At 33.5% G+C, this 19151-nt stretch overlaps 4 protein-coding genes across 4 annotated transcripts; 1 reads left to right on the top strand and 3 right to left on the bottom strand.

Moving 5' to 3' along the window:
- Positions 1-2815: 2815 nt before the first annotated feature.
- LOC127079871 (uncharacterized) lies at positions 2816-5614 on the bottom strand. Its single transcript, XM_051020228.1, has 5 exons — positions 5442-5614; positions 5166-5292; positions 4785-5063; positions 4577-4678; positions 2816-3307 (listed from the first exon to the last, which is right to left on the bottom strand). Exons 1-5 carry the CDS (start codon positions 5612-5614, stop codon positions 2816-2818), a joined length of 1173 nt encoding a protein of 390 aa, XP_050876185.1.
- Positions 5615-5625: 11 nt separating this feature from the next.
- Positions 5626-13181, bottom strand: LOC127079870 (uncharacterized). The gene is made up of 4 exons (XM_051020227.1): positions 13122-13181; positions 12982-13033; positions 12774-12890; positions 5626-6129 (listed from the first exon to the last, which is right to left on the bottom strand). The coding sequence occupies exon 4, from the start codon at positions 6127-6129 to the stop codon at positions 5626-5628; it is 504 nt and encodes a 167-aa protein (XP_050876184.1). The 5' UTR covers positions 12774-12890; positions 12982-13033; positions 13122-13181.
- LOC127079869 (uncharacterized) lies at positions 6794-10299 on the bottom strand. Its single transcript, XM_051020226.1, has 4 exons — positions 9237-10299; positions 8003-8990; positions 7613-7924; positions 6794-7526 (listed from the first exon to the last, which is right to left on the bottom strand). Exons 1-4 carry the CDS (start codon positions 10297-10299, stop codon positions 6794-6796), a joined length of 3096 nt encoding a protein of 1031 aa, XP_050876183.1.
- A 1850-nt stretch (positions 13182-15031) lies between the features above and the next one.
- Positions 15032-17754, top strand: LOC127079868 (F-box protein At5g49610-like). Its single transcript, XM_051020225.1, has 2 exons — positions 15032-15071; positions 16460-17754. Exons 1-2 carry the CDS (start codon positions 15032-15034, stop codon positions 17623-17625), a joined length of 1206 nt encoding a protein of 401 aa, XP_050876182.1. The 3' UTR covers positions 17626-17754.
- The last annotated feature ends 1397 nt before the right edge of the window (positions 17755-19151 follow it).

Here is a 19151-nt window from a genome sequence, read left to right as displayed (position 1 = left end):
TATTAGGGTTTTTGATAAGTTGTAATATCTATATTTAATTTAATATAATTGAAGGGATTATTTATTAATTTGAATTTATTAAAGTTGATACCATCTCTCTTGATAATGATTATACAACTTATGAATGCAAGAGTGTACACTGTTCAAATAAAAAATATTGATATGAGTAAGCATTTCTAAAAGGATAGTGAGGAGTGTGCTCTTTGGGGTCACACTATTATAAATAATATAACCAAACTTTCACCTTACCCTATCAAAAACCAAGATAAAAGGTTAAGGCGCGTCATATTTTATATTATTTTTTAAAATTGATGTCTTTCTTTTTATTTTATTTTTAACTTTTAAGTTAATGATCTATTCCTTTGGTTATATTTAATAATCAGGGGATTAGATTATCATATTTTACTATAAAAATACTCGTTAATCATATTTTACTATAAACCTAACTTATATATAGTCGCTCCAAAGTCTTACGCATCATTCTCTTAGATGGATTGCAAGACATAAAAATCTTCAATGTTCTTCAATATTGAACAAAACAACTTTCCTACCATTACAATCTATATCACATAATGATGTTGATGTTGTTGTTGTATTTTTCTAATAACACTCCTATGTTGTCAATCAAAGAAAACATTGAGAAATTTATTGTTTTTCTCGGTAGACAATATTGAGAAATTTATTCATTAAAATAATCATCCATTTATCTTTCACGTTCTCTTTCATGTGAAAAATTTTATTTGTCATGATAACATTTGCTCAATATAATGAAATCTCTCTGACATGGATTGCAAGTACAAAAAAAATTATCTTATTTGGAAAAAATAACTTATCAGAAATTTAAAAAGATACGTTGTTCTCCAAGAATCCATTGTCAAACTTTTTATTTGTTTAAACAATTTATTTTAATATTATGTGAATACAATGTAAATATATAAAAAAACGTTTTCCCTCGATTTTTAACATAGACAGAGATGTATATGGCATTTGGGTTGAAAAATATAAGTGTGTTTATTCACACTACTAGAAAATAAATATTTCTTCACACTAAACTACAACAGTTTCACTGTTAACTGTGATAATACCTCATTTTTGGACGCACTTTGTTTATTTATATTTACGAAAATACATTGCACTATGGTCAAACTAATAAACCACGATTATACATTTATGGAGTGACAGAGTTCGAATCTCAACTCCAACAATTTTCTACTTTTTCGTTACAATTAATGTTATCCTGATAATTATAATATATAAATTAAAATTAAAAGACCTATCACCACGATTATTAATGTGAACCGTTGTGAAAGTCATTAAATTTCTCATGATTTTTTTTATAAAACCGTGGTGAAATTGTTTACTCATATATAATATAAACGAATTAGTTCTTCCTTCTTGACAGTATCGCCGTATCTATCACAGCAAAATCCGAATACACATTTTCCCGCTTCTTCTTCGTCATTAGCTGTAGCTTCATACATAAATGTTTTTTTCTTCTTCTTCTTTGTTCTTTCTTTTTCTTGTATGTTGTTTTTATGTTTCACATGATTTTTTTCACATGATTTTTTTCACATGATTTGTTGTATGTTGTTGTTGTTTGATGTTGTTGTTTTCTTATTCCGATATCAGATCCTTCTCTCAATATTAATAGTGGGAGCAACAAACTTATCCACGAGATTTAGGTTATAAAGGAGGTTATTGATATGGTGGAGTTATGATTTAACAAAGCCAAAGAAGCTGAATTTGTTAGGGATCCCATTACAGTTGTTGAGCCGTCTGATGGAACAAGCCATAAGAAGATTATTTTCAAGAATCTTAACACTAAAAAGATGAAGAAGGTATAAGCTAGCTATAATGACTGACCTAATAAATTTGGATGTAACTGATTATGAATAAAATGAAGACCTTGAGATCTCCACGAATTCAACTAGGTATGAAGATTAAAGACCTTTGTTACATTTTACATGATATTTTATTGGTTGTTGTTGTTGTTGTTGTTGCATGTCATATTAACAATGTATTGCTGGTTGTTGTTGGTTGTTATGTTACAATGTTAATACTAGTTATGTTGTGGGTGTTATTGCTTGTTATGTTACAGTGTACTGCTTATTTATGTTATAATGTACTGGTATTTGGGTTAACACTACTAGAAAAACAGTTATTAGCGTCGGCCACTTTCAGACGCTAACGGTGAAAAAACAGACACTAATATGTGGTTAGCGTCGGTTTAGCGTCGGTGTCGGGCCTTGAATAAAAGTTGCGAAGCTACTGTGTAACGTCGGCTAAAGATACACCGAGGCTACGTAGCCTCGGTGAAACGGAGGCTAACGCGGACACTAATGGGACCGACGCTATATTGTTTCAAAACCATGAAAAGTCAATATTATGTTTAGCGTTGGCCTGTCCGACTCTAAAGTCAACAAAAAAACTCAACTTTTTTTATGCATCGATCGGCTGGCATTGAGGTCAATTTATAAAACTCAAGAAAAAACAGATAGCGTCCGTAGCACCGACTCTAAAGTCAACATAGAAAAGTCTATAATAATATTTAGCCTTGCATAGACCGACTCTAAAGTCAACAAAAAAGGACAATAAAGATGTTTATAGTCGGGTTGCAACATGACAACCTCACTCGAACAAATTTTTTCAATCCACTCCATCAACCGAACAATATCATATTTATGGTAAAACATTTGGAAACAATTTTAAACATTCGTGAAAGAAACTACAAAAGTTCTACCCACATTAACTTTCAAAAAACATACACAAAAAGTAATCACATCCGAGATTAATTCGTTCTACTAAAAGTACAAGATCAATCTTCATCTAATGATTGATCATCCAAATCGTCATCATAATGATGAGAATGTGATACAAAAGTTGAAGTGTCAAATTTCTTCATCATAAATTCCTTCCAAGCATTCATCTCCCTCTCCATCCTTTGTGCAGTCTCGGTAGCAGCTTTTGCAGCCTCGGTAGCAGCTCGCATTGCTTCGTTAGCCTCTTGTAATTGGGTCGTTGCAGCCTCGGCAATTTGTTCAGCTCTAATTCTAGCTGCTCTTTCAGCTTCTAATGACATCCCAAACATAGAGTGTTGAGGAGTTTGAGATTGTTGGGTAAAACTTTTTGATCCACGTTTTAGATTAATAGCTAAATCTGCAGCGCCATAAACCCGACCACGGTTACGGCCCCCAGCAGCCTCTGTCCATAGCTGATTTACACGCTCTCCATCTAACACTTGAACAACCTCTTCATTCCCTTCTTCAGTTAGCTGAAGTTCTGCATCAAACTTCTCTTTAAAAGTCTTCTGCATAACACAACATTATAATGCTAAGTTAGTGCTCTGTTAAGAATTTAGAGATGATATGTTGGTTAGAAGTTAGTGCTCTGTTAAGAATTGTTAGAATTTGTTAAATGTTGTTAAAAGGTTGAATCAGTTAACTATTTATAATGCTAAGTTTGTTTGAGTTACATAGTTAGTAATAGTTAGTTTCCTAATTGATTTTTCAACCTGCGTTTCAATTTCATAAAAAACTGCAGCAACAACAACTTAACCAAATTTGTTCAATCACATTCATTTCCTAATTGATTCAATAACTTCGTAATTCAATAAAATGCCAACAGTAATAACCATCCTATTTAATATTCAAATAAGTGTGACAATAATGCATAATCAATTAACAGTAGGTTTTCATAAATCATGAATCAAATCAATTTGCACCACAAGATTGCTAGCATTTTCATGTGACTGAACCAATTAAGCTAGTTTCCATTTGATCAAAATCGACTTAGTAAACTCATGCATCTAGAAGGTAATATATGTGACAGAATTTCATTTTCAATGGAATCGATTCCCTAGCACAATTCAACTTGTCCAAACATCTAACAAATTAACTCTAACCGAATTAACATTCCAACTGTCATCTAACAGAAGTTATAATTAATTGCATTTTAACAACTCTTTCCTAACTTCACTCACAGTGTAACAACCAAACAAAAAAACTAATAAAAAATATTACTAACTATGCTCCTTGTTGATTAATAGAACGAATTATCACAAAAGTTAGAGTTAGTTTACATGGATAGAGTTAGCAGTTTTGAAACTCTATTAGAATTATATACCAACCTTAATTGGACTGCAAGTAAAAAAAATAGTTCGAATTAGTGGTTAGCATGGTTAATTGAATGTTTGATTTCTGTTAGTGTTAGGAGTCGGATTAGTGAGTAATGTTGAGTTGTTAGCACGTCACTGTCAGTAGGTTGAAAAAGTAAGGAATATTTAACAGCAAGATAACACAAGCAGGAATTTCAAACTGATTGCAGGAATTTCAAACTGATATCAAACAGCACAGCAAATATTGATGCAGGAATTTCAAACAAATATCAAACAGCACAGCAAACTGATTGCAGGAATTTCAAACTGATAGTTAAACATAGGACTTGTGCTATTATATCTAACTTACATTAGACTATAAAAATGGATAACTAGATCCTTTTTGGAGAGTTTAATTTGAATAAGTCTGCTTCTGAAAGCATGGATGCAAATATTGATGCAGTAAAATTTACGAGAACTTACATAAGTAGATGCAGCACGACTGTCAACCCATTCACCATTTTTCCTCTTGTGTGTTTTTAAAAATAACTCATCGGGACGCAGATCCCTTTGAAGTTCACGTGACTACAAAAATCAAATAATCCAATAATCAATACAAAATACGAGTAAAACTGTCAAGATATAAAGAATCTTCATAATAATAATAATTTGTTAGGATTTTATTACTTACAAGTTGAAGTGCAACATCAATATGAGCCTTACGGCCTGTGGTGTGGAATGCTCTGCCTCTTGCGGAAGCTCGATTGGTCTTGTTTTGAGAAGACATAGCCAAAAACTCGGTCTTTTTCCAATAAGTTTGAAGTTCAACCCAAGCATCATCACCAATCCATGAAGGTCGAGTCCCTTTTCTCCTCGCCTTCCCCAACATGTCGTTTAATCGTTTTCTTCCTTTTTTTTCAAATGCGCTATAGACAAATGCATGATCGAAAGGATCCCACGAAACCTTCTCCTAAAAATAATTAAAATCACATAATTAATATTAATAACCAATTAGTTACTTTTTTAAATATAATTTGATCAACTTAAGTGACAAAAGTCAATAAATACTTACTCCAAACAACTTAAACCAATCAGCTTTCGTATCAGGATCGAGTGCAGACCAATGATGTATAGGTTTATAAAATTGTTTGCGTATCGCATAATTAATGGCACCAGCAACTTCTTTGGCAGGAACTAGCCTACAAAATACAATAATAAAACTACTAAATTATTAAGAATCATATGGATAGTAATATTCTCAACTTTCTTAACAGGTTATATATATTTTAGACAAAATACAATAATAAAACTACTAAATTATTAAATTATGAGAATATATATGACTTACCCAGTACCAGATGGTTTTATAATAACTTTCCCATTCTCATCTATTGTTGGCACAAGAGGGGTAATAGTTTCTTGACCCACCGCCTCATCCTCATCAGCATCCACATCTTCCTCCTCTGCCAAATTTGAAGGGCTAGCCATTGTTTGAAGGTTTATACTTTGAGGGCCAGCCATTGTTTGATGGCTTAAAGTTGGATTAGCATAAAACTGAATTTCTCAGAGGTAGTGGCATGAACAGGTACTACAGTTGGAGCTGGTGTTGGCATCGACGATGCAGCCTGCACAGACGATGCTGCCTGAGCTGGTGTTGGCATCGACGATGCAGCCTGCACGGACGATGCTGCCTGAGCTGGTGTTGGCATCAACGATGCAGCCTGCACACATGATTTTTTAGAAGCTGATGTTGGCATTGATGATGCAACCTGCACGGACGATGCTTCCTGAGCTGGTGTTGGCATCGACGATGCAGCCTGCACAGATGATTTTTTCGAAGCTGATGTCGGCATCGACGATGCAACCTGCACGGACGGTGCTGCCTGAGCTGGTGTTGGTGCCGATGATGCATCCTGCATAGACAATGTTGTTTGAGCAGGTTTCCTAACGATATGCTTCTTGTTAATTATGCGATTTTGTTCTTCTTGAAGTTTTCCTGGTGCTAATACCTTAGCTTTTCCACCTCTTTTAGTCATCTGTTGTCATAAAAATAAAAGGATTAGTCAGTCTCACACTCTTAACATTATCATAACATTACCCTAGTTTCAACAGAGAAGATGTGGATTTTTTAATGGAGAATCCAAAATGCCCCCTAGTTTCAACAGAGAAGATGTGGATTTTTTATTATATGCCAGAAGACAGATAAAGGGAGGCGGCTGCTTGCTAAATAAAAAAATTTCATAAAACATATAAAGTGAATTCTAGTTCTACTAGAAAACAAAACATTCATTGTTGTTGTACGATATTCTCATACATCTCCAAACTTTATAAAAACAGGACTCATATTAATCAATCAATAAAAAAAGTTAAGAGAAAGATATGCATACTCTATTGTGGTCCTAAAGTAATAATAACTAAAAGATTAACAACAACTTCATGATAAAGCATGCAACGATCTAATGCAAAAACATGTAAAATGATATTGCAAGGTGTAGAAAACTGTATTTGACCTTTAGAAAGTATTATACTGCATGATAGCACAGGGAAGAACTATAGTGATTCACTACATAGCCAAATTATTGGATATTAGAAATGGAGCCATTTCAAATACAAAGGAATGTTGCTAACAAAGGAGGGGTAAACAAAGAAAAAGTTCTCTACAGGGAAAAGATAAATGCACAGCGACTTAATTTATCTTCATCAATGCCCTCTATCTGCTTCACTAGTAGAGCAATCAAAAATCTCTTCAAACACATCTAATTGTGACATGTCACGCAAACAAGATATTGCTTCAATTTCTACATTGGGTAGCGCCGGTAACATCCCATCAGATTGATAAGGTACTTCATCCTCTATGTTGTCAATCTCTACGCGACCCCTTGGTTTTGTGGTGATTGCCGCACACCATCCACGCATATCTCTACACATTTCTGGATATGGGACATAATACACTTGTCTTGCATTTTGCGCAAGGATGAAAGGATCATAAGGACGATAACGTTTATCCATCTTAATATCCACAGTTTTATATTGTGGGTGAACCTTTGTGCCCGTATTCCTTGTTGGATCAAACCATTCACAATAAAAAACTGGAATCTTATGCTTCAGACCAAAGTAATCTAGCTCAAAGATATGTTTGATTATTCCATAAAAATCAGTATTTCCTCCTTCTGCAAGACCTTTCACGTGCACACCACAATTGCTAGTTTTTCTACCTTTGCTCCATTCTTCAGTATGAAACTTGTACCCATTGATAAAATACATGTTCCATGATATGGCCATTGATGCAGGACTGCGAGACAAGGCAATTATATCTTGGTTAGTAACTCCATTTGTCTCCTCATTTACATATTTCTTCAGCCATATGGGAAACTCTATATGTATGCGCCCAGATGAATCTTCTATATCTAGAGAGTGGTTCTCTAAGAATATGCTGAAATAAATCACACGATTCATAAGTAAATATCTATTATGATATGCATCAATAATTTGATTGAATATATTATGATGCACACTTACTCAAGATATGGTTTAACCTCATCACAATTTATCAAGACATGCACATGTGAAGACTTCCATTCCTTATCAGATAGAAAATATTTTCGTGACTTCCCACTTGGTCGACCGCCACTTTGTAGAATGGACATTGTAGGTAGAATGTCATCATTGTCTAAATGAGGTTTGTTACTAAGATTTATGGTTGGCAACAAACGGAAAGAGTTGAAATAATGAGAGCAAAAGTAATTTGTCTCGCGATGTATATAATCACTGCATATGGAACCTTCAACTCTAGCCTTATTTGTCACTGCCCTCTTTGAGACTCCCATAAATCTGCACATTCAATCATTCCACGTTTATTAATTTATGATAAACATGCAATAACTTAATAAAATCAACCACAACAATTACCTTTCGAATGGATACATCCATCGGTACTGTACTGGACCACCTAGAATTGCTTCTTTGGCAAGATGGATTGGAAGATGCTCCATTGAGTCAAAGAAACCTGGTGGAAAAATCCTTTCCAACTTGCATATGATAATTGGAATATTCTCATCCAACTTAATTAAGTCGTCCATCCTCAATGTATTGCAACAAAGATCTTTAAAGAATCGACTTAGCTCAGTTAATGGTTTCCAAACCAAATCTGGCAATGAATGGAATGCAATTGGGAGTAAACATTCCATGAAAACATGACAATCATGGCTCTTCATCCCATGCACCGTACCCTTTTCTACATTAGCACACCTACTGAGGTTTGAAGCATAGCCATCTGGCATTCTCAATTCCTTAAGCCATTTACAAACCAACTTGGCTTCAGATTTGGTTAGAGTGTAACTAGCCTTTGGTTTACCATTCTTTCCGTTTTCTAAGGGTTGGAGCTCCAAGTCCCCGCGAAAGCATAATTTAGCCAAGTCTTCTCTTGCCTTTTCATTATCCTTTGTTTTATCCTTAACATTCATGACAGTATTAAATATATTATCGAACACGTTTTTTTCTATGTGCATCACATCGAGGTTATGCCTTAACAAGTTATCCTTCCAATATGGGAGATCCCAAAAAATACTTCGCTTTTTCCAATTGTGATCCACTCCATACCCTTCGAATTCTTTCCATTTCGCCTCCCATCCAATTTCAGTAACTTTTGGAAAATTACTTATTACCGCCAATATATCTTTCCTTGTGGAAATGGGAGGTGGCTCATTGGTCACAACCCTATTTTTTAGGAAACTTCTTTTACTCCTTCTGAAGGAGTGATTAGATGGCAAGAAACGACGATGACAGTCAAACCAGGAATTCTTATGGCCACTTTTCAAGGTGAAAGCATCAGTGTGTTCCATACAATGAGGGCATGCCAATTTACCTTGTGTTCCCCATCCAGATAACATACCATAGGCTGGAAAATCATTAATTGTCCACATCAAGCAGGCTTTCATGATGAAGTTTTATTTTGTAGATATATCATAGGTCAATATTCCATTGGACCACAATCGTTGTAGATCATCAATCAATGGTTGCAAGTAGACATCTATCTTTAATTTAGGGTTTTTAGGTCCGGGTATGAGGCATGCCAAAAACAAGTATGGTTTGGTCATGCACATTTCAGGGGGGAGATTATACGGAGTAACTATTATTGGCCAACATGAGTATGGAGAAGCAGACGCTTGAATGTAAGGAGTAAAACCATCTGAACACAGACCCAACCTTACATTTCTGGGTTCCCTAGAAAAGTCAGGATATACACTATCAAAATGTTTCCATGCTTTTCCATCTGACGGGTGGCGAAGGATGTTGGAACTATTTTTGTTCATGTGATGCCATCTCATTTCACTTGCCGACTCAGTTGATGCATACAATCTTTGTAATCTGGGAATGATTGGGAAGTAGAACATTCTCTTCACTGGGATATCTTTGTACTTTCCCATGCCAGTCTTGCGAGGAATGAACCTAGGAGCATTACAAAATTTGCACTCTGATAGATTGCTATCATCCTTGTAATATAACATACAACCATTCTTACAACAATCAATCTTCTCAACCTTTAGCCCTAACTTAGATACCAACTGTGTTGCTTGGTAATAGTTCTCGGGCAAGCATTTTTGAACTGGACATACACTTTTAAGCATTTGTGCAACAAAATCTAAACCTTTTTGTGGTACATGCCAATTAGACCTAATTTCAAGAAGTTGAGTAGATATTGATAATATTGATTGGGTAGCTCCCTCATAAATGGGCTTGTTGAAAGATATCAACTTGTCATAAAATCGTTTGGCATCTTCGTTGGGAAACTCATCCTCCGTATATTCCTCAACTTCTATGTTATCATTCACGTGAGAGAATACTCCATAAGGCCTAAAAGCATCATACACCATCTGATTCATTGCCTCAATTTGGTCATCATGATGCACATGCTCACTACTATTTGAATCATTCCTTGTATTAACATTGAGCTCTACTTCTCCATGTTGAGTCCAAATCCAATAGTCTGGTTGAAATCCATCTCGATACAAGTGAAGTCTAACATTAGTTGGTGTTCTTATCTTGAGACACTTGCAATTTATACACGGACACCTTATCCCTCCCTCAGATTTACAAATAGGTTGTTTCAAAGCCCTCTTTACGAAGTCTTTAACCCCGCGAACATACTCTTCTTTCAATCCGTGTCTATTGGAATATACTCTATCGTACATCCAAGTACGATCCATTTTCTATAAGGCAAACAATTAACTCGTCAACCACTGAAAATTAAAACATATATTAGACAAAAATGAATGGCTGATAAGTTCCTAATGGGTATTAGGAGAAAATCAGATAACTTCCTAATGGGTATTAGGAGAGAATAGAATACATGCATTCCAAGGGATTTTTATTTTATTTTCAGTGGTTCAAAAATTAAACATGACGAACATACCAAATTTTAATACTATTGTACATTATTATTTCAGACCGTAAACAAAATTGCTGCACAGATTTATAAATCTATTAAACTGCTGTATATTTTAACAAATCCAATAAGCTATTGTACTCACTTCCTGAAATCTAACTAAAACAATGTAAGCCTTAATTCTTAGTTTATTTTTTAATGTAAACCGAACCAAAACTACATGTTAATGGAAATAACTAACAACTTGCAGTATGTAGTCACTATATAGACTGTCATGTACAGTAGTACCAAATTATTACCATGCCAACACAAATCAACATACAAACCAAAACAAAACTTCTACCTACAAACATACGCAACCAAAACGCATAAGGTAGCCGATACACAAAGCAACCGCCTCGAAACCAGAAAAAAAACACAACACTGGGACAGTGATCACAACAACAGAATAGAACTTAATTCGAAATATAAACAAAATCTATGCGAATCAAATGCCACAAAGGTGAAAGGTTATATCCCGATGCTAGAATTTCATTTACAACATAACCAATTCGCAATCCAAGGGAAACCGAAAAGAGAAAAACACAACATAGCCAATGCGTGTTCGAAATCAAAATAAAGTTCAAAAATTTGTAGGGTTCACAATTCCACGAATTCGCGATATAGGGTTCGAAGAGGTTAGAATGGTGATTTATGTTAGAACGTTCGAAGAAGCCGCAAAGTTATGAGAGAGTGAGGTTATAGTCATTTTTCAATTCTGTTTTCCTAACTAATTAACTCTCACAATTTTCACTTAACCGAAATTTAACAAACATTAACAGTCATAACAGAATTCAAAACAACCTACTAACTGATAGCAGACTTAACTCAAGTAAGAAATCTAACAGAAACTTAACTCCATCCTAACAGAAATTCAGTAATCACCAAACAGTTCGCTAATAGCAGTCCACAATAAAAGCATATCATGGTTTCATTTAAGTCATAACAACTCAACATTAACATTAACAGAAGCAAACTATTAGACTTTCAACAATAGTTCACAGCTGACATTACTAATAAGTAATAACACATTCAACTAATTAATTTCCTAACACTTAATTAGCTAAGAAGTTCATAACAGAATTCCACTTTCACTAATAACTAACTTTGTTAATAGAAACTGAACCTCACTAACCAACTTCTAACTTCCAGGTTTCTTCAACAACCGCTCCGAAAATAACAAACTTCAAAACTCCTCTTCCCAACCTATAACAGAACTGAACCTTCACTCTTCACAACTAACAGAACCAACTAACAGAACCATCATTCTCTCATGACCAAAATCAACTAACCGAATTTCACAACAAATTCTAAACCGTTACCTAACAACTTTTCCCAACAAACTTCTCAAGCAAATCACCTGCAAACAGAATTGAAAAATGACTATAACCTCACTCTCTCATAACTTTGCGGCTTCTTCGAACGTTCTAACATAAATCACCATTCTAACCTCTTCGAACCCTATATCGCGAATTCGTGGAATGCACAACAGGACAACAACACAAGACAGAACAAAGGAACACTTCTCAATTGCAGTCACTAGAAGCAAGCAAAGCACTAACTAAGACACATCAACAACAGTTAGAAAACAAGCACTAATAATCAGGTCACAAATATATAGCAGACACACAGATTGTTACAAATGGCTGATACTGGCACTGCAACTCACATCAGAAATCAGTTATGGAATGCAGGCACAACAGATAATTCAAGAAGCACAACAACCAAATCAGGTGGCACAATGAAAACATCACCTTCAGCCTGAAGCAAGGAAGGCTCAACAGCAAATATCTCATCAAGAACAGGACAATCTAGAGCATTAGAGGACATACATCAAGCAACAAAAGGGAAACTAAACTACAGATATGAGTTCATCTATAAAGCACTCAAGCAGCCGCATCATCAATACACAATGCAACAACTGGAAATTACTCGGAGGCAACATCATCAAGAGAACCACATGAAGGACATTCAAGATAAGAGGAAGGATGAAAACATGCATCAATATCATCAACATACCAGAAACCTTGGTTCCACAAAAACAAATCTAAACCAGCACAAACTTTTTCAGCTCTTTTAGTTTGACCCCATAAGAAATAATTAAGCAGAACTTAGGAAATTCCATAGCCTCCTCATAACCACAAAATCAATTCATAAATAATTCTCAACCTTGAGAAATACTAACTGATGCAAACACTAACTATTGCAAACACTAACAGTTCAGTCTGGTTCCAAATTAACATAGGGATGACTAACCTTGAGAAAGAGTTGTCTTTGCAAAATCCCGGATGATATAGTGCTTCGGTTCCAAATTAACTTGCATTCAACAACTGCTTACTGCCTCCACTAAGTAAGATGAGCATTCTTGAAAACCTACATTCAGAAAACCAATTAGCAAATAATTTGATTTTTGTAGTTTCAGACTTAAAGGAGACTTTAAACATATTTGGAAACAATACTAAACTTGCAAAGAAAAGTTGATTCCAGCATCCACAAAGCCGATAGTTCTGGAAAACCTACATTCAGAAAACATAAAGCATATGACTATCTCATACTCATTAAACCAAAACTCCATGCAAATCACTTGAGATGAATATGCATTACCTTTGATGATTCAGAAACCCTTTAACGAGGGATTTTGAATTAGGGATTCTTCAATGGATTCACGAATTAGGGATTCACGAATCGGTTCACGAAATTGGGAAAAAACGGATTCACGATTTAGCATGGAATTAGGGTTTTCGTTTTGTGAAATGAAATGGAGGGAGAATGAAAAATGACGAGGGAAAAGGAAAGAGGGAAATAAGCTGTCGCGCAATTTTTGGTCCGAAATAGAAAATTCCATAGAGTCCGCCAAGCGGACTCTAATTAATAAATAAAATACTTAAACCTTAAATATATATATATATTATAGATAAATAAATGGAAAATGTATAGGTTATAAGAATAGCGTCGGCTAAACGGACTCTAAGTAAATAAATACTAATTAAAAAATAATGCTACTAGATAGAGTCGGTCTCACCGACTCTAAATAAATTAATCAAACATTCTTCAAAGGTAACATAACAAGTAGTGTCGGTTTTGCCGACACTGATAAAAAAAATAACTTGTCTTAAAAGATGTACCTAGATAGAGTCCGTTAGTGTAGGCTTAGCCGACACTAATAGTGTCCGTGTCGGTGGCCGACTCTAAACTAGGAGGCTAAAATGACTTATTCTAGTAGTGTAACAATATACTGCTGGTTGTTATTGCTTGTTATGTTACAATGTTAATTCTAGTTTATATTTTCAAAATAGATTAACATTCTGAAAGTTGTTTATATTTTGAAATTTGATTCAAGAGAACTCATATTATGGGTGTAGTTCATAAATGGTTTGCTTTTCTATGGAGAAACAATACAAGAAGTAATAAGAAATTTTGGAAGCTTTATTCGCCTTGTACTTTTTCTTCATGGCAACAGAAAGTAGATCAACTTCATACCATTTCACGAATCTTTTCAATAAAAGGTATGTTTTTGTCATTTTGTTGATGAATGTTGTTGTTGAGTTTATTATAAGGTATATAGATTGTTTGCTTCACTAACCCTTCATTGAACATGTATTCATTTAAAGTGATTTAGAAAATAATAATTAAAAAATTAAGTTATATTTGAAATGCAACTTAGATCAAACATATTTTTCAAATTGCATCCATCTCGTAATTCATCTATATCGCTCTTTAACACGTAAAAATTGGTTTATTGCCCCAGGTTCTTCAAAGAAATGATTCGTTCCCTATTAATTTATATTGTAAAACATCAAATTTGTTGAGAAATTGGATCATCTTCACCGTTGTCATCATAATAATCTTCATTATTGACTAAAATAATAATGATGATAGCGGTGATGATGATCATAAATTAGTCAACATATCGATGCTTTGAAAAATAAAATAGGAATGAACTGTTGCTTTGAAGAAATTGGGACATTGAATCAAATACTACGTGTTAAGAAGCAAGAGATGAATTACGGTATGAACGCAATTTGAAAAACAGTGGTTCGTTTAAGTTTTTCAAGAATAATTAAAATTTTCAAATTACTATCTTCTACATCAATTTTAATGGTTGTATATGTTTAGTGAGGTGTTAGGAAAAACAAGCGATTTACATATTTTATAATAACCTCAGGTACTTTTCACCATGATTATCTTCTATAACTGTGGCAAAATGTTAATTATATTTCAAATAAATATGTTGCTGCTGCTGGGTTTCAAACACATGACCTACATATATATATATATATATATATATATATCATAACCGTTGTTTAATTTAACCGTTATGATAGGTAGTGCGTTACCTAGCTTATAACCATGGTCACACACCCGTTGTGGAAACCACCATGCATACAATCACACGCTACCTAACAACAGACGTTCAACTGTCATTAACTGTGTTTCACAACCATCATTATATGTGTTTTTCGTAGTAATGTTAGTTTCTTCACCATCCTTAAACAAATCTTTGTTGTCCATTAATGAGTATCAATGCTCAAGATATTGTCACTAGTGATCCCCGTGAAACCTAAAATCTTCATTATAAAAACATTATGAATATTAAAGTTTGATAGTAGTGAATCCACAAGAAACTCAAATATTATTGTGAAACCCTCTATGTTTAATCGGAGCGTCATGAGATTTTACAAAGTAAAAGTATCAATGTGATAGATTACAAGAGAAGAAAAAATTTAGATTCATTTAATACGTGGTTGGTGAGAGTTTATTTACTTTGCTAAAGATTTATGTGATGGATTGCAAGTGCATAAAAAAATTGATTCAAGTTTATATTCTAAAAGAATCTCTTAACTGAATATTTCTTTTTATCTAATCTTTTTTTTAATGACAATTTCAAAAGTAACAAATTTTTAAGAATAATTGAATATTACCGTAGACAAAAATAAAATGTAAATATAAATAAATTGATATTGAAAATATAGATTATAAAGAACTCAAATTTAGCAATATTGTAAGGGATTTTATTTGGCATTATAATTTTAATAATTTGAATTTGATGATTTTTTTCTTTATGCATTTATTATACATTCAAGAGTGTTTTCATAAAAATAGTTCACATCTCTACCTGGATTAGAAACTATGAATTTAAATTTAGCTTTATATATTCAAAAGTATTAAAAAATTTGAAGAAGAATTTTAACATCAGTTGTATTTTAAATTTTAATCAAACATAGATGATATCTAGTTGATAAAGAAATGTATTTAACCTATTCCAAATAGAATTTAATTATGAAAAAATATTTAATCAATTAGTAATGTAAGTCTTCAACCAACAATAAATTTTATATTTCTACTTATAATATTTTATTAACTTTTTTCTATTTACAGTTAGTATATTACATTTCTTTTTATAATTATTTTTCAATAAACATTTAACAATAACATATATAAATTCAATTATATTCTTATAAGAAAAAGGATACATGTGACGTTGTCACTTTAATCTTAATTGAATATAAATATAGAAAAAAATACATTATTAACATACAAATCTAATTCCTATCATTATATAAAATGAAATATGATTAACATATATTAAGTAAATCAATCACATATCATATTCATCACCCTAACACACGTTTTTCAACAAATCAAGAAAATTATTCAATCAATAAATCAGAAGAATTAAAAGCTATTTAATTTAATTTACTTACTTTCCAAGTTTGTTGCCATTAATACTTTTGAATATAAACAACCAAATCTTTGGCCCCAAGACACTCATACCTCTCTTAATATCTGTATTTTCAGTAGCACTATTATATATATGTCAATTAACACAACTCTTACTATCATACACATCTTGCATTCGTTTGTTTGTCCTATGTTACTTTTTCTATTTTTCTAATCTTCATCAATTTTTCATCCTTCAATTTTTGCATTCTTATTTAAAGTGGAAGTGTCTCAAGAAGACATTGCTTATGAGATATTTTCTTGGTTACCTGCAAAAACCATTTTTAAATTTAAGTTAACTTGTAGTTCATTCTCCAAATTTCAAGAAGAATCTCATTTCAAAACAAAACAGTTTTGTAATATGTTAGTGAAGAGTGATACATGTTTCTTCCTCCAACATGATCAAATAAGTCAAAGGTATCAAAAAAGGATCGAGTTGCACCATTTACCTAAAGAGCAACAATTTTCTTGTGTTCCTAACAATATTCTGACATTTCTATCTAATTCAGCTATTGTTGTAGCTTCTAGTAATGGTTTGCTTCTTTGTTATACTATTAATGATGATCCTGTTGAATTGTTTATTTGCAATCCAATTACAAAGTCTTTCTTTTCTATTCCTAGTCCGGAGTCACTTAGAAAAAATCACAGGTTTTCTAACATAAATCTCATGTTAAATTGCTCGGATGACTCTTCAGATGATTACTTGATATTTCTTTTTGAAAACACACTGGATTGGTCGCCAAATAGTTATGTATGCAATATTTATCATGGAAAAGAAGGTGTGTGGAGAACCATGGAAAACAACTTTTTATGTGGTGGTAGAAATATGAAATTTGAGATGTCGGTGTTTCACAATGGAGCACTTCATTTCATTTCAGATTGCTCTAATTACTTTACTAGATTTAGTCCTTTTTATAAGCCATACATAATGGCTTATGATTTTGTGAAAGGAACTTCAACTATTATTAAGTTGCCAAGGGAAGCTATAAAAGGTTTTCACGCGGAGTGTAACATGGGCATATTTAATTGGGGCAAAGTGACAAGTTCCAACCGTTCTATTTGCTTAGTGAAATCAACAAGGTCTGTTTTCACTATTTGGTTTTTAAAAGATTACAAGTCATGTTTATGGCAAAAGATTTTGAAGGTGAGAGTGAATGCATTGGGGTTAAAAGAGAAAGATGCTCATGTTACCGGATTTACTATCATGAATGGCAAGGATTTGGTTTTTTCTACGGAACAAAAAATTTACAGTTGTGGTTTAGATGGAGAAACATTTATGATGGCGGAAGAAATAGGCTCACACAGTTGTGGATCTAATCCTTACTTTATGTCCTACTCAAACACTCTTCGTCCATGTGGGACTAATGTTCAAACAATGCCTTGCTAGGAGATGTAAGCTGCCAAGTTTAATAGATTCTTAGAGTTTTGAGAAATTGTAATATTTATATTTGATATTATTCAAGGCTTTAGTTATTAATTTTGAATAAATTATATATAGCTACTGTGTTTGAATTTATTATAGTTATTAATTTTAGAAGCATCGCTAATAGAGAATCTATAAGTGAACCTAGTAACAAATATTTATGTTTCGTCCTATCTGCTGCTAATATTCCACACCTAAATATTTCCATGCCTCTTTGATAATTTGGTTCCATGCCCATTTGTTAGACCAAAACGCAATTAATATTGTCTGCAAACGAATCTTTGTTCAAAGCAGAATTATAGAATCACCTTTCCTACCCTATAAGCCTCCATTACTCATCATAGATAAATCGGGATTATGATACCTAGATTTATGATTGCTGCCCAAATAGAATTCTTTTCCTGCATCCTATTAGATTTAATTATTAGATTTAATTCATATTTAAGTTTGTTAGATATTAGATTTAAATATTAGATTTGATTCATATTTAAGTTTGTTAGATATTAGATTTAAATATTAGATTTGATTCATATTTAAGTTTGTTAGAGGCTTATAAATAGGGTGTCAATCATTGTAACTTTCAATCCTTTTTGTAGCCATCATTCTCTGAATAAGAATATTTCCATTCATCATATATTCTACCTTTGCACCAACAATTGGTATCTAGAGCTCTGGTTCGGATTCATTGGGAAACACGGGAAACACGAGTGAACGTGAGGTCTTGTGTGTTTGGTTTTGATTCTTAGATTCGTGTTGAATCTTGAACAAAATCTGATCAGAATTTTAATTCTGTGGGTTGGGAAACACTGTGTGAGAAATCTGAGTGTACTGTGCAAGGTAGAAAGATGAACGGAAACGGCAACATGAACACCAAACTTCCAGTATTTGACGGTAAAAACTGGAATCGTTGGATGATCCAAATGCGTGTACTGTTCGGTGCTCAAGATGTTCTAGATCTTGTCACTGATGGTTATGTTCCGGTAGCAGCAGATGCGACGGATGAACAGAAAAACGCGCAGAAGGAAGTAAGGAAGAAGGATCAGAAAGCATTGTTCTTCATTCATCAATGTGTTGATGTAAATGTGTTTGAGAAGATTGCAGATTCAACGACAGCAAAGGCTGCGTGGGACACACTGGTTAGATGTTATGGTGGTGACGCATCAGTGAAGAAGGTGAAGCTTCAGTCCTTGAGAAAGCAATATGAGAATCTCAACATGAAGAATAATGAGAAAGTTTCTGAATACATCTCCAGAGTGATTCTGATCACTAATGAGATGAAAGCGTGTGGAGAAACTCTTTCTGAAGAAACAATCATGGAGAAGGTATTGAGATCCCTTACCTGTCAATTTGATTACATTGTGGTAGCAATAGAACATTCCAAAGATCTGAGCACCATGAGAATTGAAGAGCTGCAGAGCAGTCTAGAAGCGCAAGAGTTGCGTTTGACTGAGAGAACTTCTGAAAGGGAAGTAGAGCAGCAGACTCTGAAA

Source organism: Lathyrus oleraceus, chromosome 5 (genome assembly GCF_024323335.1).
Source record: "Lathyrus oleraceus cultivar Zhongwan6 chromosome 5, CAAS_Psat_ZW6_1.0, whole genome shotgun sequence".
Taxonomy (NCBI): Eukaryota; Viridiplantae; Streptophyta; class Magnoliopsida; order Fabales; family Fabaceae; genus Lathyrus; species Lathyrus oleraceus.
Note: the sequence above shows the minus strand (reverse complement) of the source record. Positions and strands in the feature narration are given on the sequence as shown.

What these genes read in the sequence shown, in the direction of transcription:
- LOC127079871 (XM_051020228.1), bottom strand. Translation starts at nt 5,614, where the DNA reads ATGGCTGGCCCTCAAAGTATAAACCTTCAAACAATGGCTAGCCCTTCA. An exon ending in ATTGGTTTAAGTTGTTTGGA is followed by an intron (nt 5,064 to 5,165) that starts GTAAGTATTTAT and finishes AATTATTTTTAG; the next exon opens with GAGAAGGTTTCGTGGGATCC. An exon ending in GTCGTGCTGCATCTACTTAT is followed by an intron (nt 3,308 to 4,576) that starts GTAAGTTCTCGT and finishes TGTGTTATGCAG; the next exon opens with AAGACTTTTAAAGAGAAGTT.
- LOC127079868 (XM_051020225.1), top strand. Translation starts at nt 15,032, where the DNA reads ATGAGTATCAATGCTCAAGATATTGTCACTAGTGATCCCC. An exon ending in TATTGTCACTAGTGATCCCC is followed by an intron (nt 15,072 to 16,459) that starts GTGAAACCTAAA and finishes TCTTATTTAAAG; the next exon opens with TGGAAGTGTCTCAAGAAGAC.
- LOC127079870 (XM_051020227.1), bottom strand. Translation starts at nt 6,129, where the DNA reads ATGACTAAAAGAGGTGGAAAAGCTAAGGTATTAGCACCAGGAAAACTT.
- LOC127079869 (XM_051020226.1), bottom strand. Translation starts at nt 10,299, where the DNA reads ATGGATCGTACTTGGATGTACGATAGAGTATATTCCAATAGACACGGA. An exon ending in GTCTGCTTCTCCATACTCAT is followed by an intron (nt 8,991 to 9,236) that starts GTTGGCCAATAA and finishes ATGATTTTCCAG; the next exon opens with CCTATGGTATGTTATCTGGA. An exon ending in TGGATGTATCCATTCGAAAG is followed by an intron (nt 7,925 to 8,002) that starts GTAATTGTTGTG and finishes TTGAATGTGCAG; the next exon opens with ATTTATGGGAGTCTCAAAGA.